This window comes from Python bivittatus, unplaced genomic scaffold (genome assembly GCF_059951505.1).
Source record: "Python bivittatus isolate LINGU-HERP-01145 unplaced genomic scaffold, Pbiv_v1 ctg000670_np1212, whole genome shotgun sequence".
Taxonomy (NCBI): Eukaryota; Metazoa; Chordata; class Lepidosauria; order Squamata; family Pythonidae; genus Python; species Python bivittatus.
The window spans coordinates 8,349,373-8,371,293 of NW_028277094.1; the positions used below are offsets into that span (position 1 = coordinate 8,349,373).

The window sequence follows — 21,921 nt, forward strand, 5'->3', positions numbered from 1 at the left end:
TTAAGATTGCAGTTTTGGGGATTTTTCTGAAAGGAAGCCCCACTGGGGAGCCATGGGGCTCCTCTATCAATAAAATAGGACAGAACTGTCAACAGCCCATCAACAAAGCCAAGAAACTTTTTCCTCCTTTTCCCGCCTCCCTCGCGCTCATTGGTCACCTTCTCAGCGCGCTCCCGCCCCTTTCCGCCCAAGCCCTCCCCTCTCCTCCTGGCCTGGGCCTGCCTCCCGCGCGTTGATTGGACAGCCCACCGAGCCCCTCCCGCCCCTTTGGGAAGCCCTGCCCCCTGGCTCCTCCTCCTGGAGACCCTCTAGCGCCCTTATTGGCCAATTTAAAGAGAAAGTTCGTTGCGCCCTTCCTTCTTCCCGCCCCCTCGGCAATGGCGGCGACGCCCGGAGATTGAGCGGGGCCCTCTCTGAGAGGAAGTTGAGGCTTCGTTCTCCTCAGCCTGCGGTGGCGCCGAGGGCGGGTGAAGGGTGGGGGAAAGGGCGGGGGGGCTAGGCTCACCTCAGCGACCAGTCCCATCGCGGGGGGGGAGGGGCCGGGCCGGGGGGGCCTGGAAGGATATGGAGCAGGGGGCTGCCAGCCGGAAGGAAGGCCTGAGGGGGGCAACGGAAAAAGGGGGCCCCCCCAGGGGCGAGGGGGGCGCTCAGGAGGGAAACACGAGCCTGTTGGCAGAAGAGGGTGCTGTGGCAGCAGGTGCCAGGGGCACTGGAGTGGCACCAGATCCCCCCAGCGGTGCCCCTGCCCCCAACGAGGACTCCTGGATCCACAGGATGTTGGGCGAAGTCCTCAAAGCCTCCAGCCTGAGGGTCTCCCTGCCGGAGGCACCTCCAGTGACGGTGTTGCTCCTGCAGAGATACATGGCTGATGGCATGCCCCTGGCTGGTGCCCCCTGCCCAGCCCCCCCCCAGGCTGGTGCCCCCTGCCCAGCCCAGGCTGCTCCCTGCCCATCTTACTTCTATGACATGACTGTCACAGATGGCATCTTCTGGGAGAAGTGCCACCTGGACCCCCAGCTGAACGGCCTCATCCACCAAAACAAGCTCGGCTGTGGCATGCAGGTGAAAATCGCCCAGTGTTCGTACGTGTATAATGAAAAGAGGCTGGGCCGTGGCTTTCTGTGCATTGAACAGCTGGAAGTCCTAGAAGGGCCGGCCTTCACGGATGCTCCCCCACAGCTAAAAGTGTGCCATGTGAAATCCACCCTCCCCCTGAAGGGGGGCAAGAAGCATTACCTTCCGCTGTGGAATAATGACGATCCATGTGGGGACATGTGGGTAGAAAAGACGCCTTTGCGGGAGGTCTCTGTGGATGGTAAGTGGAGGATGGCCAGGCCACAGAATAGAGATGGGGAAAGTTCATGGATGAAATGGAAGCGTAGGGTATCTTTGAATCCCCCTTGGCTGTTTTAGGCTCAGAAAATGGAGTCCTTAGTTGGCAGGGTTTGGGCATGATGCCAAGCCATGGCTTGCCATCCAGGAAGAAGGCCCAGCCAGATTGTGGTTTGAGATCAAAATCAGAGGAAGGGATCTGTATGTGTATGTCTTTAAGTCAGTCTTGACTCCAGGCAATTGCCTGGACAAATCCCTGCAGCTTGGCAAGGTTTTCAGAAGTGGTTTGCTCTTGCTGCATTCTTCCCGGGGCTGAGAGAGAGGAACTGGCCCAAAGTCACCCAGCTGGCTTTGTGCCTAAGGCAGGACCAGAACTCACAGTCTCCTGGTTTCTAGCCTGGTGCCTTTAACCACTACATCAAACTGGCTCTGACAGACGGAATCATAGTGTTTGTTTATTAGAATTATATCCTGCCTTACCTTAGCATTCTCTTCAGTTTCTTCCCACAACAGCAACTCTGTTGGCTTGAGAGATACTAAATTCTGTGGAATGGAACTTAGCTCTCCCCTGTCCTAAATACATAAATCTGAAGTAGCTTTCTATGTTTTCATGCAACATTTAGCTATAGTTTGGTGCCGCATTTGAATTGCTGCACTTTGAATATTTTCTTTAGTAACGCTCTAAAATGAGAACTCCCCCCCCCCCCGGTTTGGGACTTTGAATCTGAACTGAACAGCCACATTCACATGCTTTTGAGTCAGTATCAAAGCAGGTATGATATAGCAATAATTAACTTATCTGTATTGGGTTTTGAGATTAGTATTTGCAGTAATATAATTTAAAACCAGTAAACAGGGCTATTCATTGCAGCACTACCAGTTCTTGCTCATGTTATTCTGCTCTTGTTTTTTCCTAGAATTCAAACTAACATCTCTCTTTCATCTGGCCATGACCTGGGAAACCAGAATCAACTTCCAACCATTGCTTGTCAGAATCATCCATAAGTCTCGATTACGTTATTATGGAAAACCAAAAACAAAACTAGATGTGCCATATCAGGTAGGAATAGTTCTGATATAGAGTTCTTTTACTAAGGGGATCTCACATGTATTGTTTTATTAGTAATAATATGATGTGAAAGGATAAAAATCTCACCATGTAAGCAGTGGCTGCTACAAAATACAATGACACCAAATGATGCCACATTTTTCAGTGATGTCATCATCCAAATGCCACCTTTATGTACTAGTATCCCAGTTGTCTGACACAAGTACTTAAGTCGTGGCATTTGTACAGTGATGTGATCAGCACATTCCTCTATACTACAGTAATATGTGATTAAGTAACTACCTGTTTGATTTTTTTAGAAGTTTATGTTGCTTAGCCAGTGGTGAGGGAGGGAAAGCAAGTATGATTCTGCATCCACTATTAGGAGAAATGAAAGGGGCTTAATTATATTAAATTAGATGCCTTCTGTAGACTGTTTGGGTAGTTCAGTGTTCTGACAATTCCCCATAAATATGTTGTTACTTTTGTTACTGTTTGTTTTCAGATATTATGTTCTATTTGATGATGCTTCTGCTAAACAAGCTTCATCTTGTACAGGCCCACTCCCATGATATCCATCCTGATGATTCCTCTGTTTTGGGAAGAAAAGTCTCCTCTCTTCCATTTGCTCTCCATTCATTAATCTTGCCACAATACACACTAAGCCGTAAACTAAGTCCAATCTTTGTTCCTACCTTATTCAGCCCTAGGTGCTATCTCTTGTTGCTTCCTAGTTTCAATTTCTGTGGAATTTCCGCTTTTAGGATTGGAATTCCACAGCTTAATATTATATGTGCTTGATTAAAAATAAGTCCTGCTGAGTTCAGTGAACTTATATAGGTAAATAGATAGGAATGTTGCCTTTAATGTAAAAGCTTTCTGAATGAGAGCAGTAACACTTCTGTTTTTGTAAAGCATATTTATTGCACGTAGTTTCTGATGATAAATTTAGGAGCGAAGTGGATAGAATGAAAAGTATGCTTCAGCCTCAGGCATTTAAAATAACATTTCAGTAACACAGTCTTTAACTTTTAAGAGCAAGTGTTCTTATATTTTCAGGCTTATTTTGATGTGGCTGATCACTCTGGTATGGTGTTAATGGTGCTGTGGGGCTCTTTATGCCCTGAATGGTATCACAGTATGAAAATTGGCACAGTGCTACTGCTTGAAAAATATGCTGTTAAAAAAAGTTTATCTTCTAAAACACAGTCAAGTCCTGGAGATTTGCAGATGAAGAGATTCTGTTCAATAGGTTAAGTATCCCAAATATGAATTGAATTTTTTTTGTGTAGCCTTGGAAAATTCATTAGCTTGCTGTCAGGCAACAAAAGTCCATCTGATCATTCATTTTGCCTGTATACAATGATTATTTGAGACAAAGAATATATGTTTGTTTGTTACTTCAGGCAGTGAAGAAACAGCACTGTCATAACCAGTCAGTCTACTGCAGTAATCATTCTCAAATAGCAAGAAGCCATTTTCCTACTTGGCTGCACAACATGGGATCTGTATCTAATCCATATCTTCTCAGGAGGGCTCCAACTGCCACAATTAGCTTCCAATTATTTTGATTCGCTTGCATCTTGGTGTCTGATATATAGGTCCTAGTTTTCCCTTAGGACTGGTTGATTGCTCTCAGCCCTAAACCAGGAAGTCAAAGAACATCAATCTGCCAACATGCACTGGACCAGCATGGTTGATTTCAGTCCATAACCTTCAGTGAAGAAGCCTTCATCCTGCAGTGGATCAGTTTAGGCAGATAATAATTACATACAAGAAAATGTATAGTCAAGAAAGTGACGTGCTTTGTCGGACAGAAGGAGCAATAAATGAAAACTGTTGATGAATGTAAACAGTTTGACAGTGATTCTAATTGTCTCTGTGAAGTATTAGATTCAAGTTTGTCAGTCTGAGACTTTTGAAATATATTTCTCAATAGGTCAATGGAAGCAGATTTTTGCTTTCTGGAAGTGCTAATGGGGTTCGTTTAGTAATGGAAAGTTAAAAATAACGTAGGCGGGAGGAAGGTCCAAGTGAAGGATAGGTGCAAATTAAACAGTGAGAATATTAAACTGAAAAGCAAGGCCTCCTGTGGCATAAATAGGATGCTCATGTATTGTATAAAATACCTAATTATCTCTCATATCTTTAGTAGGCTCTTTGTTGTTGCTTGTTTTAGAATATTGAATAAATAATTTGAAGTCCACAGTAAAAGAATAGCACAACCAATTCTAATATATTACTCAAATTGCACTGACTTGCTCATTTTTATAACACTATGAATGAAACGTGTTTTTTATGTCTTGATGCGTTAATTCTAAGAATATGGAAGGGGATGTTTATGCACTGATACTTCATTAGTGTTTCCTTGCACATGCCTGCCTTGATTCAAATATAAATACTGGTTTTCCAAGACACCCATCATAGTTCCTTTGAGATTGTTATAACCAAATTCTCCTGTTTCTTATGAATATTGATAACCATTATTCACTGTAGAACAGTTTGCTACGGTTGTCCTTTCTTATCCCAGCTGGTAGAAGAAAGAAATAAAGCATTTTGAGAGCTGTAGTTCTCTTGAAGAGAATTCCCATTTAGCAGTTTTATGTGTTTCTTCTATGTACCTAAGTGCTCAGGCTGATTTCTACTGCTCAGATATCAGCATTCTTTCCTGTAGCACATCTCTTGTAATTTATCTGTGATTTGAGTGGTCTTGGAGGGGCCAGTTCTGCAAAAGGAAGTTATGTTTTGGAAGAAAAGGACAACAGTAAGCAGACAGTAGAGCTTTCTAAGAAGTACAAATGTAGTATCTGTCTGCAACAGCTTTAAACAGCTTGGGGGGAATTTTTTGTCCTCAGTGCTTTGAAGCACCATTTGAGGTTCTTCTAACATCATGTTCATGTGACTTAACCACATGCCATTCCCAAAGTATTTAAAATTGGATAAAACAAACTTTATAAAGATGTGTTTGTTTAAATGAACTATAACAAAACTAATGTAGCTGGTAATTTAGCCAAAATAAACATAATTGTCATCATCTGGTTAATTCTTTTTTAGAAATTGCTTTGAATGTTCGAGACCCTCCAGCTAAAATTAACATCATTCCAGAAAATAAAATTAAACCAGAATGGAAGTTGCCTGAAGTTGAATATCAGTTTATAACAAGGTTATTATCATTATTATTATTATTTTGTCTATGTTTTTCATGGATTATTTTTTCCAGACTGGAATATTAATGTTAAAAAATTTGAGAGAGAGGGAGACTAAAAGAGAAATTAAATTCTAGCATTTACAAATAAGGTATAATTATAGCCATTAATTCTGTATTTCATATCAACAGTGTTCAGATGATATAACAAGCCTGGATTATCATTAGCCGCATTTATGAATGTTACTTCTGCAAACCTGTTGCCCATAGTTTGTTCTGATGTGTGACATGATGGCTTTTTCTGGCTAGAAGAAGCCTGGGTAAAATTCTGTAAACCAATTTAAAAGGAGCAATAGATTCTCTGTGCATTTATTCCTGATGAATGGAGCCATTGCATGATAAATATTTGTTTCTTTACTTTATTTGTATGCCACCTATTTCCCAAAAGCTCTGAGCGGCTAACTATCAGATATATCACCAAACAAAATGCTCCTTAAAAATAATAAACCCACCCATAAAATAAACTAAATAGAGTATCAAAATTATACAAAAAAGAAAGAAAATGCACAAGAAATGCATTTGCAAATTCAGATCTTCCATCACAGCATGCTCTCCTTCCGCACTTGATGGAATAACCAAGTCTTAACTGCTCTCCTGAAACCCAGAAGAGAAGGAGCAGACTGGATTTCCATGGGAAGGAAATTCCACAGTATGGGAGTAATTATCAAAAATACCGATTTCCAAGGCTCCATCAGATAACCTTCTTGTCTACGTAGGACTGGGGCGAGTTGCCCTTATGTGACCTGATCCAATAGGCAGATGACAATGGGAGGAGATGGTCTCTCAGATAACTTGGCCAGAGTCACGTAAGGCTTTAGAGGTAACAACTAGTATCACATATGGAATCACATATGGAAGCCAAGTGGCAAACAATGCAGCTCCCAAAGCAGCAGAGTCACCCAGGAATATAGGACCACTGCGTTTTGCATCCACTGTGGCATCTGAATACTTTCTAAGGCAGTGCCCTGCAATTTGGATTGCGTAATCCAAATGGGAGGTGACTAAGTCACAAGTGACTGTGAGCAGGGCCTCCCAGTCGTGAAAGGGAAGCAACTGGTGTATAAGATGTATACGAAAGACCTCCTGGCTACAGCTACCACTTTTGGCCATCACGTTTTTTTCAAATGTCTCACAAGTCAAAACAAACCATGGTGAGGTAGTTCAGGAGAAGAAATTCTCAGGCAGTGCCATAACCTAGCTTGCTGTTTTGTTTGAACCCACCAATTTAGTGTCTGCCTTGGGTAAATAGATTTCTGGAATGCAATGGGTGGCTTTTATCTGTCTGATATCCTAAGAACTGTTGTGCTTTCAATCCCAGATCAGAATTGGATGAGTTAGCCCAGAATCACTTTTGTGACATTATTGGACTTGTACAATATGTTGGACGGATCGAACGCAAAAGAAAAAAAGGTATTTTCAAATATTATATGTTTGACTCTAAAAATATGTTTAGAACATTGATTAACATTTATTTTGTCTACACAGGGTGTGTGGATGACTTTTGGACATATCGCTGGGTACATGTTATTGATGGGACCTCAGAACAGCCTTTCATAGTAGAATTGTTTGCCACATCTCAGCCAGATATATTTGAGCAAATTCACCCAAGTATGTATTCTATAAATATCTCTGTTTAATGTAATTGCTTTCTGTCTAATTTGCTTGGAATTTCAGGAATCAGAGTACTGGGCAATACTATCATAGTTTCTTCTGATTCTTCTGGTGTAATAGTGGAAAGGGTGAACTGGAAAGAACTCTTGGATTTCATTGATTCTAAATTCCATCTGTTTAGTTACAGCAAAATAAACACTGATGCCATGTTGACAGCATATACAGGTTTTCTTTTTTCTTCCATACTCCATCAGATTGAGAATAAGATAATATGTGAAGTAGCTCTCAGTGCTTATAAACTTTCCTTGTAGTCTATAGCCTTATATCACAAGAGAGAAGGTAAGAAGATATTTAGACTGCATTACAGTTTGGTGACAGCCATCAAGACTTCAGAACTTTTTTTGACCACAGATTAAAAATCTTAGAAGGTGCGTAAATATGAACTTAAAATGTAAGAAGCACCATATGGGATCACACCAAAGGTCCCATTTAGTCCAGCATCTAAAAATCAATTGCATGCTTTTGGTAATTTTACAATTTGGACATGAATGTAATAATCAATATGCATGTGTCCCCACCCCATCCCCACTGCTTCCCTAGGAGTAATATTTGGTGATATACAAGCTATTTCTCATAGGGAGCTGGTGCAATATTAAAGTTTCAGATTGTGGGTGACAGTTCACCGAGGAATGCTTTGTCTAGTATCTGGGAGATGAGTCGTCTCTAGATTTCATCTGGCAACATTTAATTTTCCTGTACAGGATATTTTTCAGTGTAAGGAGGCATCTCGGCACATGAGACTGTGCCTGTAGTTTGCAGTGATAGAGACCAGATACTGCTTTATCTCTTAATCTACACTATATGAGCGCCAGGCCAAAGTCAGAAAATGTTCTGAAAAATAATTTGAATACTCTAGAAAAATCTTAGAAAATTAGTTTAGTTTACAAATTATAATAATTAGTTTGCTCTTGGTAGGTTTTTTTTCTTTCAAAACTTAACATTTAAAAATATTTAAATTTATCAGAATCAGCAGATGGCGCCTCAGGTTTCAGTCATGGACAGGCATCAGTGATCTTTTTTTTATTGATTTGGTCTACGGTTATTATCTATAATGTTATGTTTAATTTTGTTTTAATTGGAATTTACAAAAATGGGGACTTGTATGCTGTTCAGAGTCCGCTTTGGAGTAGCTTATAAGGCAGATAGATAGATAGATAGATAGATAGATAGATAGATAGATAGATAGATAGATAGATAGATAAATAAATAAATAGGTAATATGATGCTTCTCTGTCTCTAGTGACATACTTGGTATGTACGCAGATGAGAGTGGAACGAAATATTTCTGAGAATGGCTCCAATACAGTTTATTTAACCACGTCTTTGAAAAGCCAAATATTTATTACAGGTAAAAATCTTTTATAAAAATACCTAACTTTATATCTAATCCTAATCCATCAAATCATGTCAACTACCTTCTTCTATCCATATCCTTTTTACCAGTTTCTGTTGCCCGTGTTACACTTTTGCAGTAGTTGTCAGGACTGAAAGTGCTGCCCCTTCTCTTCCTTACAAGAGAATCTTGCCAGATGAGAACAGCCCCAAGTGGCTTGATTACTTCCCCTAATTTGGCACTCCCCTGATTATTCCTCAAGAGCAACAGCTTTGTGAGTTCTTATTTGATGCTATTTTAATGTCAGCAGTATGTTTTTAGGTACTGTGTTAATGCAAACAAAGCACTGGCATTTTTATATCCAAATATGTGTTTATACTCTGAATAACTGAATTTATTTCCACAGTGACGATGGACTGATATGCCATCACAGAGCTGGTTTTCTAATACCTTCGTTGGTATTGGCATTAAATACATTTGAATAGCTTGGAGATTTCTGTCTCTGTAGCAATCTAGCATAAAACACAACTCTGTAGTCTTCTAGGAATTATGTCAGAATTATAGAGGAGTTTCATAAAGGTTATTAATTCTCTGGAGTGATGGTAGAATATTTTCAGTTGGTCCTGTGGTGTGTAGTGAGTTTCTCAAGTGACTTAGAAACAGGAGTTCTGCCTCTTTCCTGGATGGCCTGGCGAACCACAACATTAACACACCCAATTGTCACTACAAATTCCATGACATTCTTGACAAGCCCACCTGATGTTGAAAACATATTAAATACTTTTGAATGCCTTACAGCACCATACTAAAAACCAGTGTGGCCCAGCACTTTCAAAAATTCCTGATTTAATCTTTTAATTCTTTCATTATAGCTACCATAGCTTTTTGTTTTGTGTTTTTTTTCCCTTTAAAATAGGATGGCATAAGGGCCAACCATATACAAAAGATCCAAAAGTGAAAAACTTTATCCAGTGGATGAAAACTCAAGAGGAAGCTTCTTACATGGACAGAAGTATCATTGGTGGATATTATCTTCTCCCACCTCTCCCAGATACATTTTTAGAATATTGTAAAAATATTAAGGGTATGGCATTTCATTCTGTAGTCTCACACATGCTTGCCGATTTTGAATAGCCTTATTTGCAAACAAAACATTTCTGTGCAATTCTGCCCAGTGTAAATATTTATAGATGCTGAGAATTCATTATTGGTTATGGTTGATAAGTTGCAGCAAAGCTTATGGTCCTTCTTCGTTCCTTATCCCCTTTTAAACTTTGCAGGATCAGTAGTTTGTCTGAAGTCCTGTTTTATTTCCATGTCAAAAAATACCTGGACGATGTTTGAATTACGTCTCAAAAGTTAAGTGACGCTATATGGCGTCATTTGATTGAAGATCACAGTGCAGATGTAAAAGCAGAGAATGGCTCTGGCTTGTAGCTAATTATGTCCTGATGGAACAGCAGCTGTCAGTGGGATTGTTTTGTTTTCTCCTCATCCACATGACAGATCAGTTCCAGATGGTTGGGGGTTGCTCTAGGACACATGAAGTGTTCTAAATGGGATGAGGGGAAGTCTACTCACATAATACCGGGCATATCCCATAACAACCTAATGTTACTTTCATGCCTCTAAAGGAGACAGACTATAAGCCTGGTTTTCTTAATTGTTTACAAAGTTAACTTATTCGGACTGGTGCTGTGCCAGTTGAAAAAACAATAACAGGGTTACGTTCCTTACCATCTGAATTATACGTATCCCGTACCCATGCTTATTTGGTGGTATTGTTTTTTCTTTTTAAACTACATTTCAGAAGAATTAGCTTTGATAGCCATCAGTGAAACAGAGAAGGAGATTGACAGTTTGCACTACAGGGAACAGAAGCGCATTGCTTTTCAAGGGATAATTAGTGCTATAAGATGTGTCAGCTGTAGCAGTACATCCCAGGATGCCTCAGGAGTGCGACCAATGCAGGTACAGTACTTGAACATTAATAGCCTAGTACTTAAGATAGTAGGAGCATGATTAAAACTGAGACACTCTGCCTTTGAATTGAAAGAACCTGTAGTAATTACTTCTTAACTATTTTTCTCTTACTTTGAACATGTGTAAAATTAGAAAGTCATCGTTTACGTTTTCATGATACCTTTCTTAAAATGTCTTGATGTATCTAATAGTTTCTGCATTGTTTGAATAAAACAGTGGAAATAAATGGGAAGGATAAGTGTTTGAGGCAGAATTTTATATCTTAGCTAAGATCATGTGTTTTTCCTGCTGGATTGATCGTGCTATTTGTGGTAATGAAATGGAATCTAGCTTTTTAAAAATTTCTGTGGAAAGTAGCTAACTGGAAGACATTGTGTGAATTTGATTTAAAATTATTTCTGCAGATCAAGAAAAGGTCATCAGTATGTACTTCAGTGTCGGAAACTGATCATATTAATAAAGGCAGAAGAAAATATCAGCAAGCGGGAGAATCAGCTTCTAAGCAGAAGTCACCACCTCTGGAACAACGAAACATAGTAACCAGGAGTTGTACAAAGAGACAGATTGCAACTGTGGAGTAAGGGAGGTTTTTTTGAAGTGGAATAGAATCTCTAGTCCCTTTGGCATTTGTGTATTTTAGCTTATACTGTAGTCTCATAGTCTTACTTCTGCTGATGCCTTGCACTGGGCATATGCAAATTACTCAGTTTTCAAGTGGTCATAAGATGTTTCACATAATTTTTTTTGGCACAGGAAATCATAGTTGCATAGCAGTGCTAGCTAGGTAAGATTGGGTGTCTAGCGTTGATCTTGCTAAAATGAAGTCCGATTAGATATTATAAGTTAGTTCTAAGCTTTGAGATGGCAATAGCAGTTAAATAGCAACTCATTATTAAATAATAATTTGCTGTGCATCTTTACAGGTGCCAAACATTTTGAGGTTAAAATGTTCTGACCCCAAAAGACCTTAGCATGGGATGTCCAGAACTCTGTTTCCTTAAGGTTGGAATAGCCTGTTCCAAAGTTGGAATGGAATAGTTCAGGGTCAAAACATTTCAACTTCCAATTCTTTACTCCTCTACACATGATTCATTCATTTAGGCTTGGGGTAGAAAACTGCCCTCCAGAGAAGAGGAAAAACTTGATATACCCAATAATATTAATAAGATTAAGCCTTGTTCAGCCTAGTCCACAAATCAGTTGATAAGGAGCACTTACATTTACGGCTTGTCATCCTACTACGATAATGTGCAATTGTGACACAGCCTTTTCCTGTTCTGATGCAAGTAACATCTTAAATCTGTTCTGAGCAATTGGATGTGGTGGTTCAGATCTTTTCCATTTGCAGGATTTATCTAATGGCCATCTAAGCCATTTTAAAGGTGAGATAAAAGATTCTAAAAGGTATAGACAAGCTAGAGCAGTACACTGAAAAGAATAGGATGGAATTTAACAGGGATATATGTAAAGATCTGCATCCAGGTATCAGTAGTACAAGTGAAAAGGATCTGAATGTCCTTGTTCACCACAGATTAGACATGAGCTAGCAGTGTGATGCAGCTGATGAAAAAGCAAATGCTAACTTGGAATGCATTAATAGGAGCACAGAGTCCAGTTCATGGGCAGTAATTGTTCCACTCTGCTCTACCTTGGTCAGACCCAACTTGGAGTATTGTGACTAGTTCTGGGTATCACTATTCAAAAAGGATAGTGATGAATTGGAGCAAGTTCAGAGGAGGACTACCAAGATGACAAGGGGTCTGGAAACCAAGCAGTTAAAAAAGATGCATATGTTTAGCCTACAGAAGAGAATATTAAGGGGACGTATGACTGATCCTCTGTTACCCCAGAGGACAGGACCAGAACACTAGATTCTAATTACACTGCTAGATATTGGGAGGAATTCCCTGATCATATGACCTATCAGTCAGTGGAACAGGTTACCGCATGAAGTGGTGAGTTCTCCTTTGCTACAGGTCTTCGATGGAAGCCAAATTGTCAACTGTCAGAGGTGCTCTAGTGGGTCCTTCACTGAGCAGGAGGCTGGACTAAATCACCTCCAGTTCTGTGGTATATGAATAATGACTTCTAGGATGGAGGGTGGGCCAAATTCCAAGCAGATCAGGTGTCCTCTTGTGTCTTATGGAAAGCTAGCATCTTACACTCTGCCATTACTTGCATCAGTGTACAGTAAATTTAACATGTGTTTCTTAATATAACCCAGCCTCACAGACTAGCAAAAAATGCAAAACAACTAATTGGTGATAGGTGGAAGTGTTTTGATTCTCTTTGGAACATAATTATGTGAACTGAGCTCATAGTAAAGAATTTGTTTTATTGTAAAATAATTGATACCTCCAAATAATGTTGAAGCTGTTGACTATATTTTTAAGGGCAACAGATCATCATCCTGTGCCTTCTCAACATTCATATTTGACAAGAGCAGCAAGCAAAAAAAGAATGTAAGTGGCAAATTCTTGGTAATTTCATTGCATTTTTTAAATGGTGACTTATTTTGTTTTGCGGTCTAGCAACTTTGGGTTTTTTAGTTCCAGTTCTCTGCAAAAGAATGCTGTTTTGACATTCAGCCTTAAATGTATTTACTTAACATTTAAACAGCAAAGTCATGTTGCAGTTTAGACAACAATTGTATTTTCTACATGAGAATTCAATGTTCCTTATTTGCAGAGAAACATGTGAGTGAAAGAAAAACAATAAAGATTATTGGTTGTTAAAGATTAACATTTTTATTATTTTATAAATCTTGATGGAGAAAAATTCATCATATACCATTTAACCCAGGTGTTTTATAGAGATAGGAAATCTTTTGACAGAAAAATTTATCTCATAATTGGATTTCAGTATCATTTTTACATGCTTTAGTAAAAATAATAATAGATATGGTTCATTCCTTATACATTTAATGTTTAACCATAATTTAATATCACCATTGGTATTCAGTCTTCAACAATTATTTATACTTTCATACTTAATAATTTACTAAAGTTTATTTTCCTTATGTCTGGTTAATTATTACGCTGCATTTTACCTTGGTTTGTCCCAGTATATGAATATCAATCAACTTGCTATCTGTACAAGCACTATTTGTAAAGGAATTTTAGAGTTTGACAACTCCATTGTGTGGATGCAAAACAGAATCAGTGTCTGCCATACCTCATTACATCCCTTTTCTCTATAATTCCATGTATAATGTTTCCTAAGAATGGAAAGTGTATATGTTGATGAGTGTGTAGTTTCACAACTGACCATCAAGCAAAGTCCTGTTTGCTTGACTGACCTGTCTTACATTGGCAGTGCATGAATTCAAAGGGATTATCTGAAGTTTGAAATAGTGTGTTTTACAATTTCAAAATTTGAAATGCTTAACATAGCGGAGTCTTCCTTTTTCTGAGGAGATCACAGTACTGTTTTGAATTGTGCCTGCATCATACTTACTTTAGCAGATCTTGGATTTTTAGCTTTTTCTAGGATAATTAAAAAAAAAAAGTTCATGGTCTTTAACACTGCATTGTGCTTCTGCCAGTGTCTTGTGAACTAGATTTCAAATAAGCTTCTGTACAGAGTTTTTAACCAAAAATATTCCCAGTTGGATACTTCAGTTAAAGAAGTAATTGTTGGTTTGTAAATATTAAGAATCAACATTTCCGCAACTATGGTCCATTGAAGGGCAAAAAGAGCCTGACATGTAGATCTGTGACCACATCCACCATGTATTTTTGTATGGTTCATAATGTGAGAAAGGAATTTAACCCATTTTCCATTGTAACCTCATTCAAACCTGCTAGCATTGTTGCGAAGCGAGAGGGACATTGTCTTTCCATTGAAGCTAATAGTGGTGGAATATGGTAGAGTCTTCCATCCGTGCTGTTTACTCTGTCAGTTGCCTTTGGAGAGAAGTGGGAGGAAATATATTGTAGTATAAATGCCGCAAGTTAACATTAACTTGTGTCAGAAGTCAGGATGCACATAGGTAAGGGTGGGATTTCCATGATGATGTCACCACATGTTATCATTTTTACTCCATTGCGACTGGCTGTGGATGCTGCTGCTTCACTCTACTTTCCTCAGTAGCTATTGGTGACACAGCTGGGATCTGGTTATATTTTCCCCAGCCAGACTAACAGTAGCTTTGGGGCAGAGGGAAGAGCAGGAAAATGATGTGGAAAGAATGGGGTCAGTGCTCCTCCCGTCTCCTGAGTTCTTTTTTTTTTTTTATAAATTTTTTATTTTTTACAACAAACACAAACAAACAATAGCATAAAAAACATAAAAACCATCTTCCATTTTAAACCGTGTGTCAGCCAGTTACCAATCATTTGTGCCATCCTTTCATAGTCCCTTCTCCTGAGTTCTTGTCAGATAAGCAGTGCACACACATCAGTTCATCACCTTTGAAGTAGAAAAAAAAAAATCAGCTGTGTCATATTTTCTTTTTGGACCATAACATGAAAGACTAGTCAACTTGAGGGTTCTATAAATTAAAAATTATAATTATTGATAACATGGTCAAATAGTTTTGCTGGTCTCAGTGACAATCTGCTTGGATTTTTAAAGGTTGCGCAAATTTTTGCAAGATAATTCGCATGCAAAGAAAGAAAGTAAAGAAGTGATGGAAACAGCACAAACATATGAAAGTATGTACTTTGTTTCTGAAGGCTATATTAGTATTAGCTTTTTGCATTCAAAGAAGCTGGTGTAGGAAGCAAAAAAATAATAATTGCATGCTTTCTCCATCTTTAATGTTATTAATATGTTAATGATGCATATTTTTTTACATTGATGCCTAGCTAACGTTTTAGTTTTGTATGTTGCTTAGCACCTTGGTGCTAAATGAAGGAGAAGTAGTAATGACATTGCCCAGAACACTTCAGCCTTGCTTTTTAATTATATAAACTTCTTTCTCATGAGGTGCACAAGGTTGTACTTCATTATTATGAATGTTGCAGTGTGATCTAGGATGCATCTTATAGATCCTTATTGGTTGCTCTCACTTTGCCTTATGCTATTCTGGTATACAGATCTAGTACACAATACAGCTAAATTAAGCTGTAGGGTTAATTTTTTAAAAGCCAATGGTTCCTTGGGGTCAGGAGGGGAACTCTGATGCCATGACAGTCGGTATAACCCAACAATTGAAGGTTGCTGCATTGCTGTTAGTGTTCATATTTCCATTTTGAATCGACTTCTGCCTCCAAATTGAATTTAAAGTGACATGTATTCCAACTGTTTAGACTTACAAATAAAAGTAAAGTTCCATTTATAGACCTTCTCCCAGGTAAGTGTTGATGGGATGTCATCTTAAGGCTTGGTAGCCTTTCATTTGAATAGATTTTGAAATCACCAGACCCTTAGGAATAAGTAATGTTGTTACATGTCAGCTATCAAATCCTGTTTAATGTCAACTGTACAATAGTACAATTTAATGTCAAATTTCATATGTTCAGAAAGTATCTTCTATTTAACATAGTAATTCACAGAGGATAAATTTGAAGGACAAATTAGTTTTCATCCAGATCTTAACATCAGTGTAACTGTTAACTGAAAAATATGCTTTGTATAATATTACAGGTAGTCCTTGCTTACTGACAGTAGATTGGGACCAGAAATTCCATTGCTAAGCGATGCAGTCAAAAGGTGCAATGTCGCGTGACTGTGCTGACTTACAACAATTGCGGCAGTCCCAGCTGCTGTCATTAGGTGAATCCTGTATGGTTGCAGCATCCCACAGTCATGTGATCACCATTTGCAACCTCTTGCCAGCTTCCCCATTGACTTTGCTTGTCAGAAGTTGGCAGTGAAGGTCAGAAATGGCGATTGTCTGATCGCGGGATGCTGTGATGTCATAATTGTGTGCTGGTTGCCGAGTGCCTGAATTGTGACTATGGGAAGGCTGTGATGGCCACAATTACAAGGACCCATCATAAGTACCCCTTGTTCAGCACAATTGTAACTTTGAACGGTCACTGAATGAGTGGTCATTCAGCGAGGACTACCTGTATAATTTATTTATTTAAAGCATTTGTATATAGTTCCACAGCTTAAGTAGCTTTTAGTAGAACCAATGACGTGGCCCTGTATAACTTTTTATCTACCTCAGGCAACACATCAGTAGCTTTTAGTGGTGTTTTAGCTAATGCAGGACTTTGGGTCAAATAAACTCATGGTTTTTTCAGTTTGGAATTAATTCTATTATACAAACTAAAGATGAATGAGAGGCTGTACAAAAATAATCAAAAGCAGAAAGGAAAATATTATGCATTCAATTAACTATTTGGATAGAAGATCAAATAATTTGTTTCTCCTAGTTGTAAAAGTATCTATTAATACAACTGTAATACAGTACAACTGTAGTGTGTACTTTAGTCTTTAATAATGACCAATCATACTAGTGACTAGATTTCTGTCAGGAGCTATTAAAATGAGGAAACAACTTATTTATGGAAGGACTGTTTCATAAGATAAAGGTTAATTTGTGTTGCATTTATCTGCTGGCTGTATAGTTCTGATTTAAAATGACCAGATAGATTACATATTATGGCTGCTATGGTGAAATTGCCAATCATATAAATTGAATAAATAATCCTACATGTCAGAGGAGAAAGTGAAAGACATAAAAAAGAGGCACAATTCCTAGTAGGTTAAGAAAAAGTCCATGTAAAAATGCTGTTTCTAATGGCACAACTGAGGGTATCTCCTCACACTCCAGATTATGCTCCCACATAACACTGGTTGGCTTTGAAAGCAGAGTTGTATTTTTTTTTGCCCTTCTGCTTGTTTATCTGAAACTGGATCAAAGCTGATTATTTTTGGTTTACAACTCTGGAGAGATTATGGAGAGCTTGCTTTCCTACTGTCCCAGCTCCTGGACATACTTCAGTCTTTCTCCTCGCCCCTGTAGCTTCAGCTTCAACAGCCTGCTCCTGGTGCAGGAGCTCCCACTGGATAAGCTAAAGAAGCTCATCTGATCTGCTGTTTTGTATACTTTCCCTGGTCAAAGGGAGCTTTTGGAGCTGAGGTGTTTAAAGGTATTTAAAACCTCACTGTCTTTATATTAGCAGGTAACAAAGAAATAGCTGATGGGTTTAAAGAAGTTCACACACAGAGGATGTGCCACAATTCCTGGGAAAGTGTTCTCTGGACAGCTGTAAAAGACAACTTAACACAGCACTTGAACTTCAGCAACGTTTTCCCAGAAAGTTTCCCTTGTAAATTTAATTACATCCACAAAGAATTCCTTATGAAACAATACAATCTTCAGGCAGCCAAATTTAAGCCAAAGGAACGCCCAACGAGTGGAGAAATGAATCACTTTGAAAGTGCCTGTCCTCTTGAATACTATGAAGTGGCTATTCTTGGTAAGTAACTACTAAGTTCGGCGCTCTCAGAAATTTGAACATTTGCAAGCCTGTGTCTTAACAAAAAGGGTGATGCCATACAGCGCTACAAGGCATTGAATAAACGATTCATGTTTGCTGCTCTAGAGGAATGAGGGTTTTTTTTAGAGCAACTGAAAGAAGGTAGGCTAGTCCCAAAGAACCTTTTTCCATAGGCCTGAAGAGGCTGTAAAATAAATTATTCTTGAAAATAGGGAATTTCAAGAGTAAACTAAAACTTATGTGATGCCAAAAGCAAAACAAAAACAAAGTCCCTGGATTTGTAGTGCCATACTAGATCTGTCCCAAGCTTTAGGTGGAAAACGGAATATTATCAATTTAGTATGAGTTGATGTATGTTGTTCAGTTTAGAAGTATGATGATAGAAACAGCACAAGAAGTACTGTAGTAGTTAGGAAGGAAGGCAGGTAATGAAAGAAATTGTTGGTGAATTGTATATGCTTAATAGAGTTATGCTCATATTTTGAACCATGACCCAGGACTAGTTGTCTGCTTAAACTGAGTGACATTGTCACTGTTTTCCTTTTGAATTAAACATTGGGAAAATGAGCAGAACAGCAAACCAATGCAGTTTTTTTTCCTAAATACTTTCAAGGAAAGATTGAATAGGCAATTGTCTGTAGCTTTTGGAAATGAAGCGTGAGACTTGACCCTTGGACTTAAAGCTTTGTTTGATGACAGGATTCTTGAAGATAGTTGTATAGTTAATTAACCCATAGTTGTATAGCTTTTGGTAGTAACAAAAGTAACAATCTCTTGAACAGGCATAAATCATGACGTAGCTATAGAGGTTGCGCTCCTGCATGATTCTTACTTATTTCAAGTCAAGGATACACCACAAAATGCAGTATTTTCTCATGTAAGTGGTACTTCATCTTGCCAGGAAACCATTAACCAAGAAGGATTTTCTGAGTTACTTTCACTTTCAGGTAGGATCTTCCAGATAACAATGATTTGTATATGGCTGTTGTCACTTGTCTAAGTAAGTGCAATTGCAAATTAAGGTTTACATTCTGATACCTCAGTTCATAATATCTCCACCATACAGCTGTCTTCTAAGCAATTTTATTTAAAGCCAGACTGAGGGTTTTGCTGACTAGCACTCTTCTAGCCTTAATGCAGTTAAAAATAATTTAAATCTAGATGGATTAATCTGTTTTCTTCTGAAGAGGTAGCAGCACTATTATCCAGCAATAATACTTTTGAAATTTCCCCCCCCTTCCTCTCTTTTTCTGTTTTTAAATAATTTTTTCTTGGCAGCTGTAAAGAATTTAAATAAAATGACCACTTGTTTAAGCAAATGTATTTTCATTGCAGGTGTTTGCCTTTAGTGGCTTTGAATATGTAATTCACAGTGTGAGTTGTTTGCAAATTATCATTTTCAAACTATCAGTGCCAACTTTCTCTGTGATATATTAAGAATTTCTTAATGAACTAAGCTCTCCATATATGTAGGACCAAGAAAGAGATGGCAATTTTTATGGTGCCAATCACTTTGTTTCCTTAGATTTTTATATTGAGAAACAGGGAGCCAACAAATCTGTCATGAGTAACTCCTACTAGTTCTGGAAAAGGGAAGAAGTTGAAATGCTCTTTTAAAATAAAAACAGTGGATTTTAGTAGTGGGGTGGACTGTTTCATGACTCATTATTTAACTTTTTTTTATAATTAGGAATTGTAAATTATGGCATTATCCTCCTTTTAATTTTTCTTGTCATATACAGATTTTCTTTAAAATCAAATGGCTGACACTCTTGCTATCACATGGTTTGAAAAGTAACCTGTAGCTATTATTGTTTTGCATATTAGGCATGGAGGCTGTTTTTTGTTTTTTGGGGGTTTTTTTGTCTTGTTATTGCTTGCCACAGTATTTGGGGGTGGAATTCTTTTCCTTTCCTGCTCTTGTTTATACCCATTCTGGAATTCATCTTAGGTAAACTGTGCATGGTAATGCTTTTTCTGAACGTGTAACATGTTCATTATCTGTTTGCATACTAGACGAAGATGTAAAAGCAGCTGCACTGGAGAACCAACGTGTCGTTTGCATTCTGGATATCTGTTCTCTGGATAAAGACAAAACTGAAGTCTTTCTTAGGAAAATATATAAAATAACAGATGTCAACGTAGTCAACCAAACATAGTTCATTATTGACATAAATGTATTGTAAATTGAGAAGAGGATTAAACTTGCATGAGAATATTTTCCCCTGCTATTCTATCCAGGAAGCAACTTGGATATTTAGTAGTGGTTGAGGAAAGTTCCTGGTCCCTTTGTATTTGAATTCTATAGAGGGTGTTTTGACCAATACTTGTATCTCAAATCAGTTTTTTTGGGGACAAGTGCTGTACAAATGTTGCTTCTTAACTTTTATTTAAGATTAAAGTAGCAAAAGCTGAGGAACCGATGCATCCGATGGCCGGATCCTGCCCTGCGATACTGAAAACTGTATGTAGGAAGACTGTGGCTCTTTTGCTGCTTATCTCTGCTTTCAGGGCAACTGAATTTGGCATGCTTACTAAAAGTTCCTTGTGGGGAGTGAACATCTTTAATCAATGTACAGGATAGGCCTGTCAAAAGCAAAATTGCCCCAAAAGGTTGCCTTGTTAATCGCCTTTCATCAACGGTCTGCAGAAGGCTTTGACGAAGGATAAAGGAAAGCGACCGGGGATAAGTTCTTGTGTTGAACTTTTTTATGGAGCCTCCACTATGCTGCAGTGGAGGAGTGTCCTTGCTGTAATCAAGCCCGCATATTTGCTGTGTCAAATGTGAATCATCATTACATTGCCAGCTGATCATTATACAGTTGCTGCCTCTTCCAAAGATGATGAGCTGGAAGCAAAACACTCAAATCAGAAATAGTAATTTTGGTTTTTGTTATAAAATGGAAATGAACTGCGTTTGATGCAGAAGTACCAGTCTAGTACAGACATGTAAAACCTGATCATGTGGTCTGGGAATGAGCACAGTACAGCTGCAGTCCAATACCACGGAAGAGGGAAGTTGAATATATGCGTATTTGTATTCAGACTTGGAAGAAGTGAGTATACTTTTTCGTCTCACTTGGAACAAATGAGCAGTCTTTTTTTTTTTTATACTGTATGGCACTATTGCTTTGATATTGCAATAATTTATTGACAGAACTGCAGAGGAACTGCTGAGTTTGCCATGAAAGCTGTCTTTCTTGCTGCTGTCTTTCCTGCCCCGTGTTGAAATAACAACCAAGCCAGTCATTATAGACACCCCTTTCTTTCTGCAAGTGTGAGTTTCGCCTGATGCCTATTTTGTCCTTTTGATGCCAAGATCCTTTTCTTTTTCCCAGGCTTTAAATTTTTTATAACAATTATAATATTATGCAATTCAGTTCTGTTTAGATGTATTGATTTTCAAGTGTTGTTATCTGAAAGACTTTGCATTGAAAGAAAGAATAAAAATATATAAAGTCAGAGTATATAGTGCTAGAAGAGTACTATGTATTAAATACATTGCTTCCAGTTGGGAGTTGGAATAAATACATTTGTATAAGTGTCTTGGCCCAAATAGATTCTTGTTCCTCTGATTCCTACTACTATTTCGCTATATTGATGGGTAGAGAGTAAAGAATATTTGTCCGAGATGCTGATGGTCATTACCCATATTGGGAAAATTAAGATGCAAAAGATTGATAGAACCAGCTTGTTCTTTCAGTGTTCGAACACAGGGATGCAAAAAAAGTGTGGTGCACCAGCATCCCTTTTATGGTCCTAGAGCCACCCAGCATGGATCGGATATGTATTTTTATAACATACATTTGAGGTGAAATTTCACTTAAAATGTGCTTTAAAACAAAAGTGAAATTAACAAGTGAAATTAACAATTTATACACAGATAAGTGATATATTAACAAAATCTTGATTTTTTTAGGAAAAAATAGGCTGGGTAGCCAAGGGCAACATA

The 21,921-nt window shown here is 38.3% G+C and overlaps 1 protein-coding gene across 5 annotated transcripts; it reads left to right on the forward strand.

Annotated features, from left to right (window-relative positions):
- The first annotated feature begins 529 nt into the window (after positions 1-529).
- RADX (RPA1 related single stranded DNA binding protein, X-linked) lies at positions 530-21,683 on the forward strand. 5 transcript variants are annotated; one of them, XM_025166760.2, is made up of 15 exons: positions 530-1,315; positions 2,250-2,392; positions 3,440-3,632; positions 5,435-5,543; positions 6,904-6,995; positions 7,071-7,193; positions 8,497-8,604; positions 9,506-9,673; positions 10,403-10,560; positions 10,977-11,149; positions 12,966-13,034; positions 15,148-15,227; positions 17,649-17,948; positions 18,752-18,916; positions 19,986-21,683. In XM_025166760.2, the coding sequence occupies exons 1-15, from the start codon at positions 565-567 to the stop codon at positions 20,126-20,128; spliced, it is 2,775 nt and encodes a 924-aa protein (XP_025022528.2). In that variant the 5' UTR covers positions 530-564; the 3' UTR covers positions 20,129-21,683. The 5 variants fall into 5 exon arrangements, with proteins under 5 accessions (XP_025022528.2, XP_025022530.2, XP_088007841.1 ...); XM_025166762.2 differs by having other exon boundaries at positions 10,400-10,560; positions 18,752-18,846; positions 19,986-20,119; XM_007428401.4 differs by having other exon boundaries at positions 531-1,315; positions 10,400-10,560.
- The last annotated feature ends 238 nt before the right edge of the window (positions 21,684-21,921 follow it).

Excerpts from the sequence above, each read along its gene's own strand:
- RADX (XM_007428401.4), top strand. The coding sequence starts at position 565 with ATGGAGCAGGGGGCTGCCAGCCGGAAGGAAGGCCTGAGGGGGGCAACG. Across the intron at positions 7,194-8,496 it reads ATTTGAGCAAATTCACCCAA|TGACATACTTGGTATGTACG; the intron begins GTATGTATTCTA and ends CTCTGTCTCTAG. Across the intron at positions 11,150-12,965 it reads AGACAGATTGCAACTGTGGA|GGCAACAGATCATCATCCTG; the intron begins GTAAGGGAGGTT and ends TATATTTTTAAG.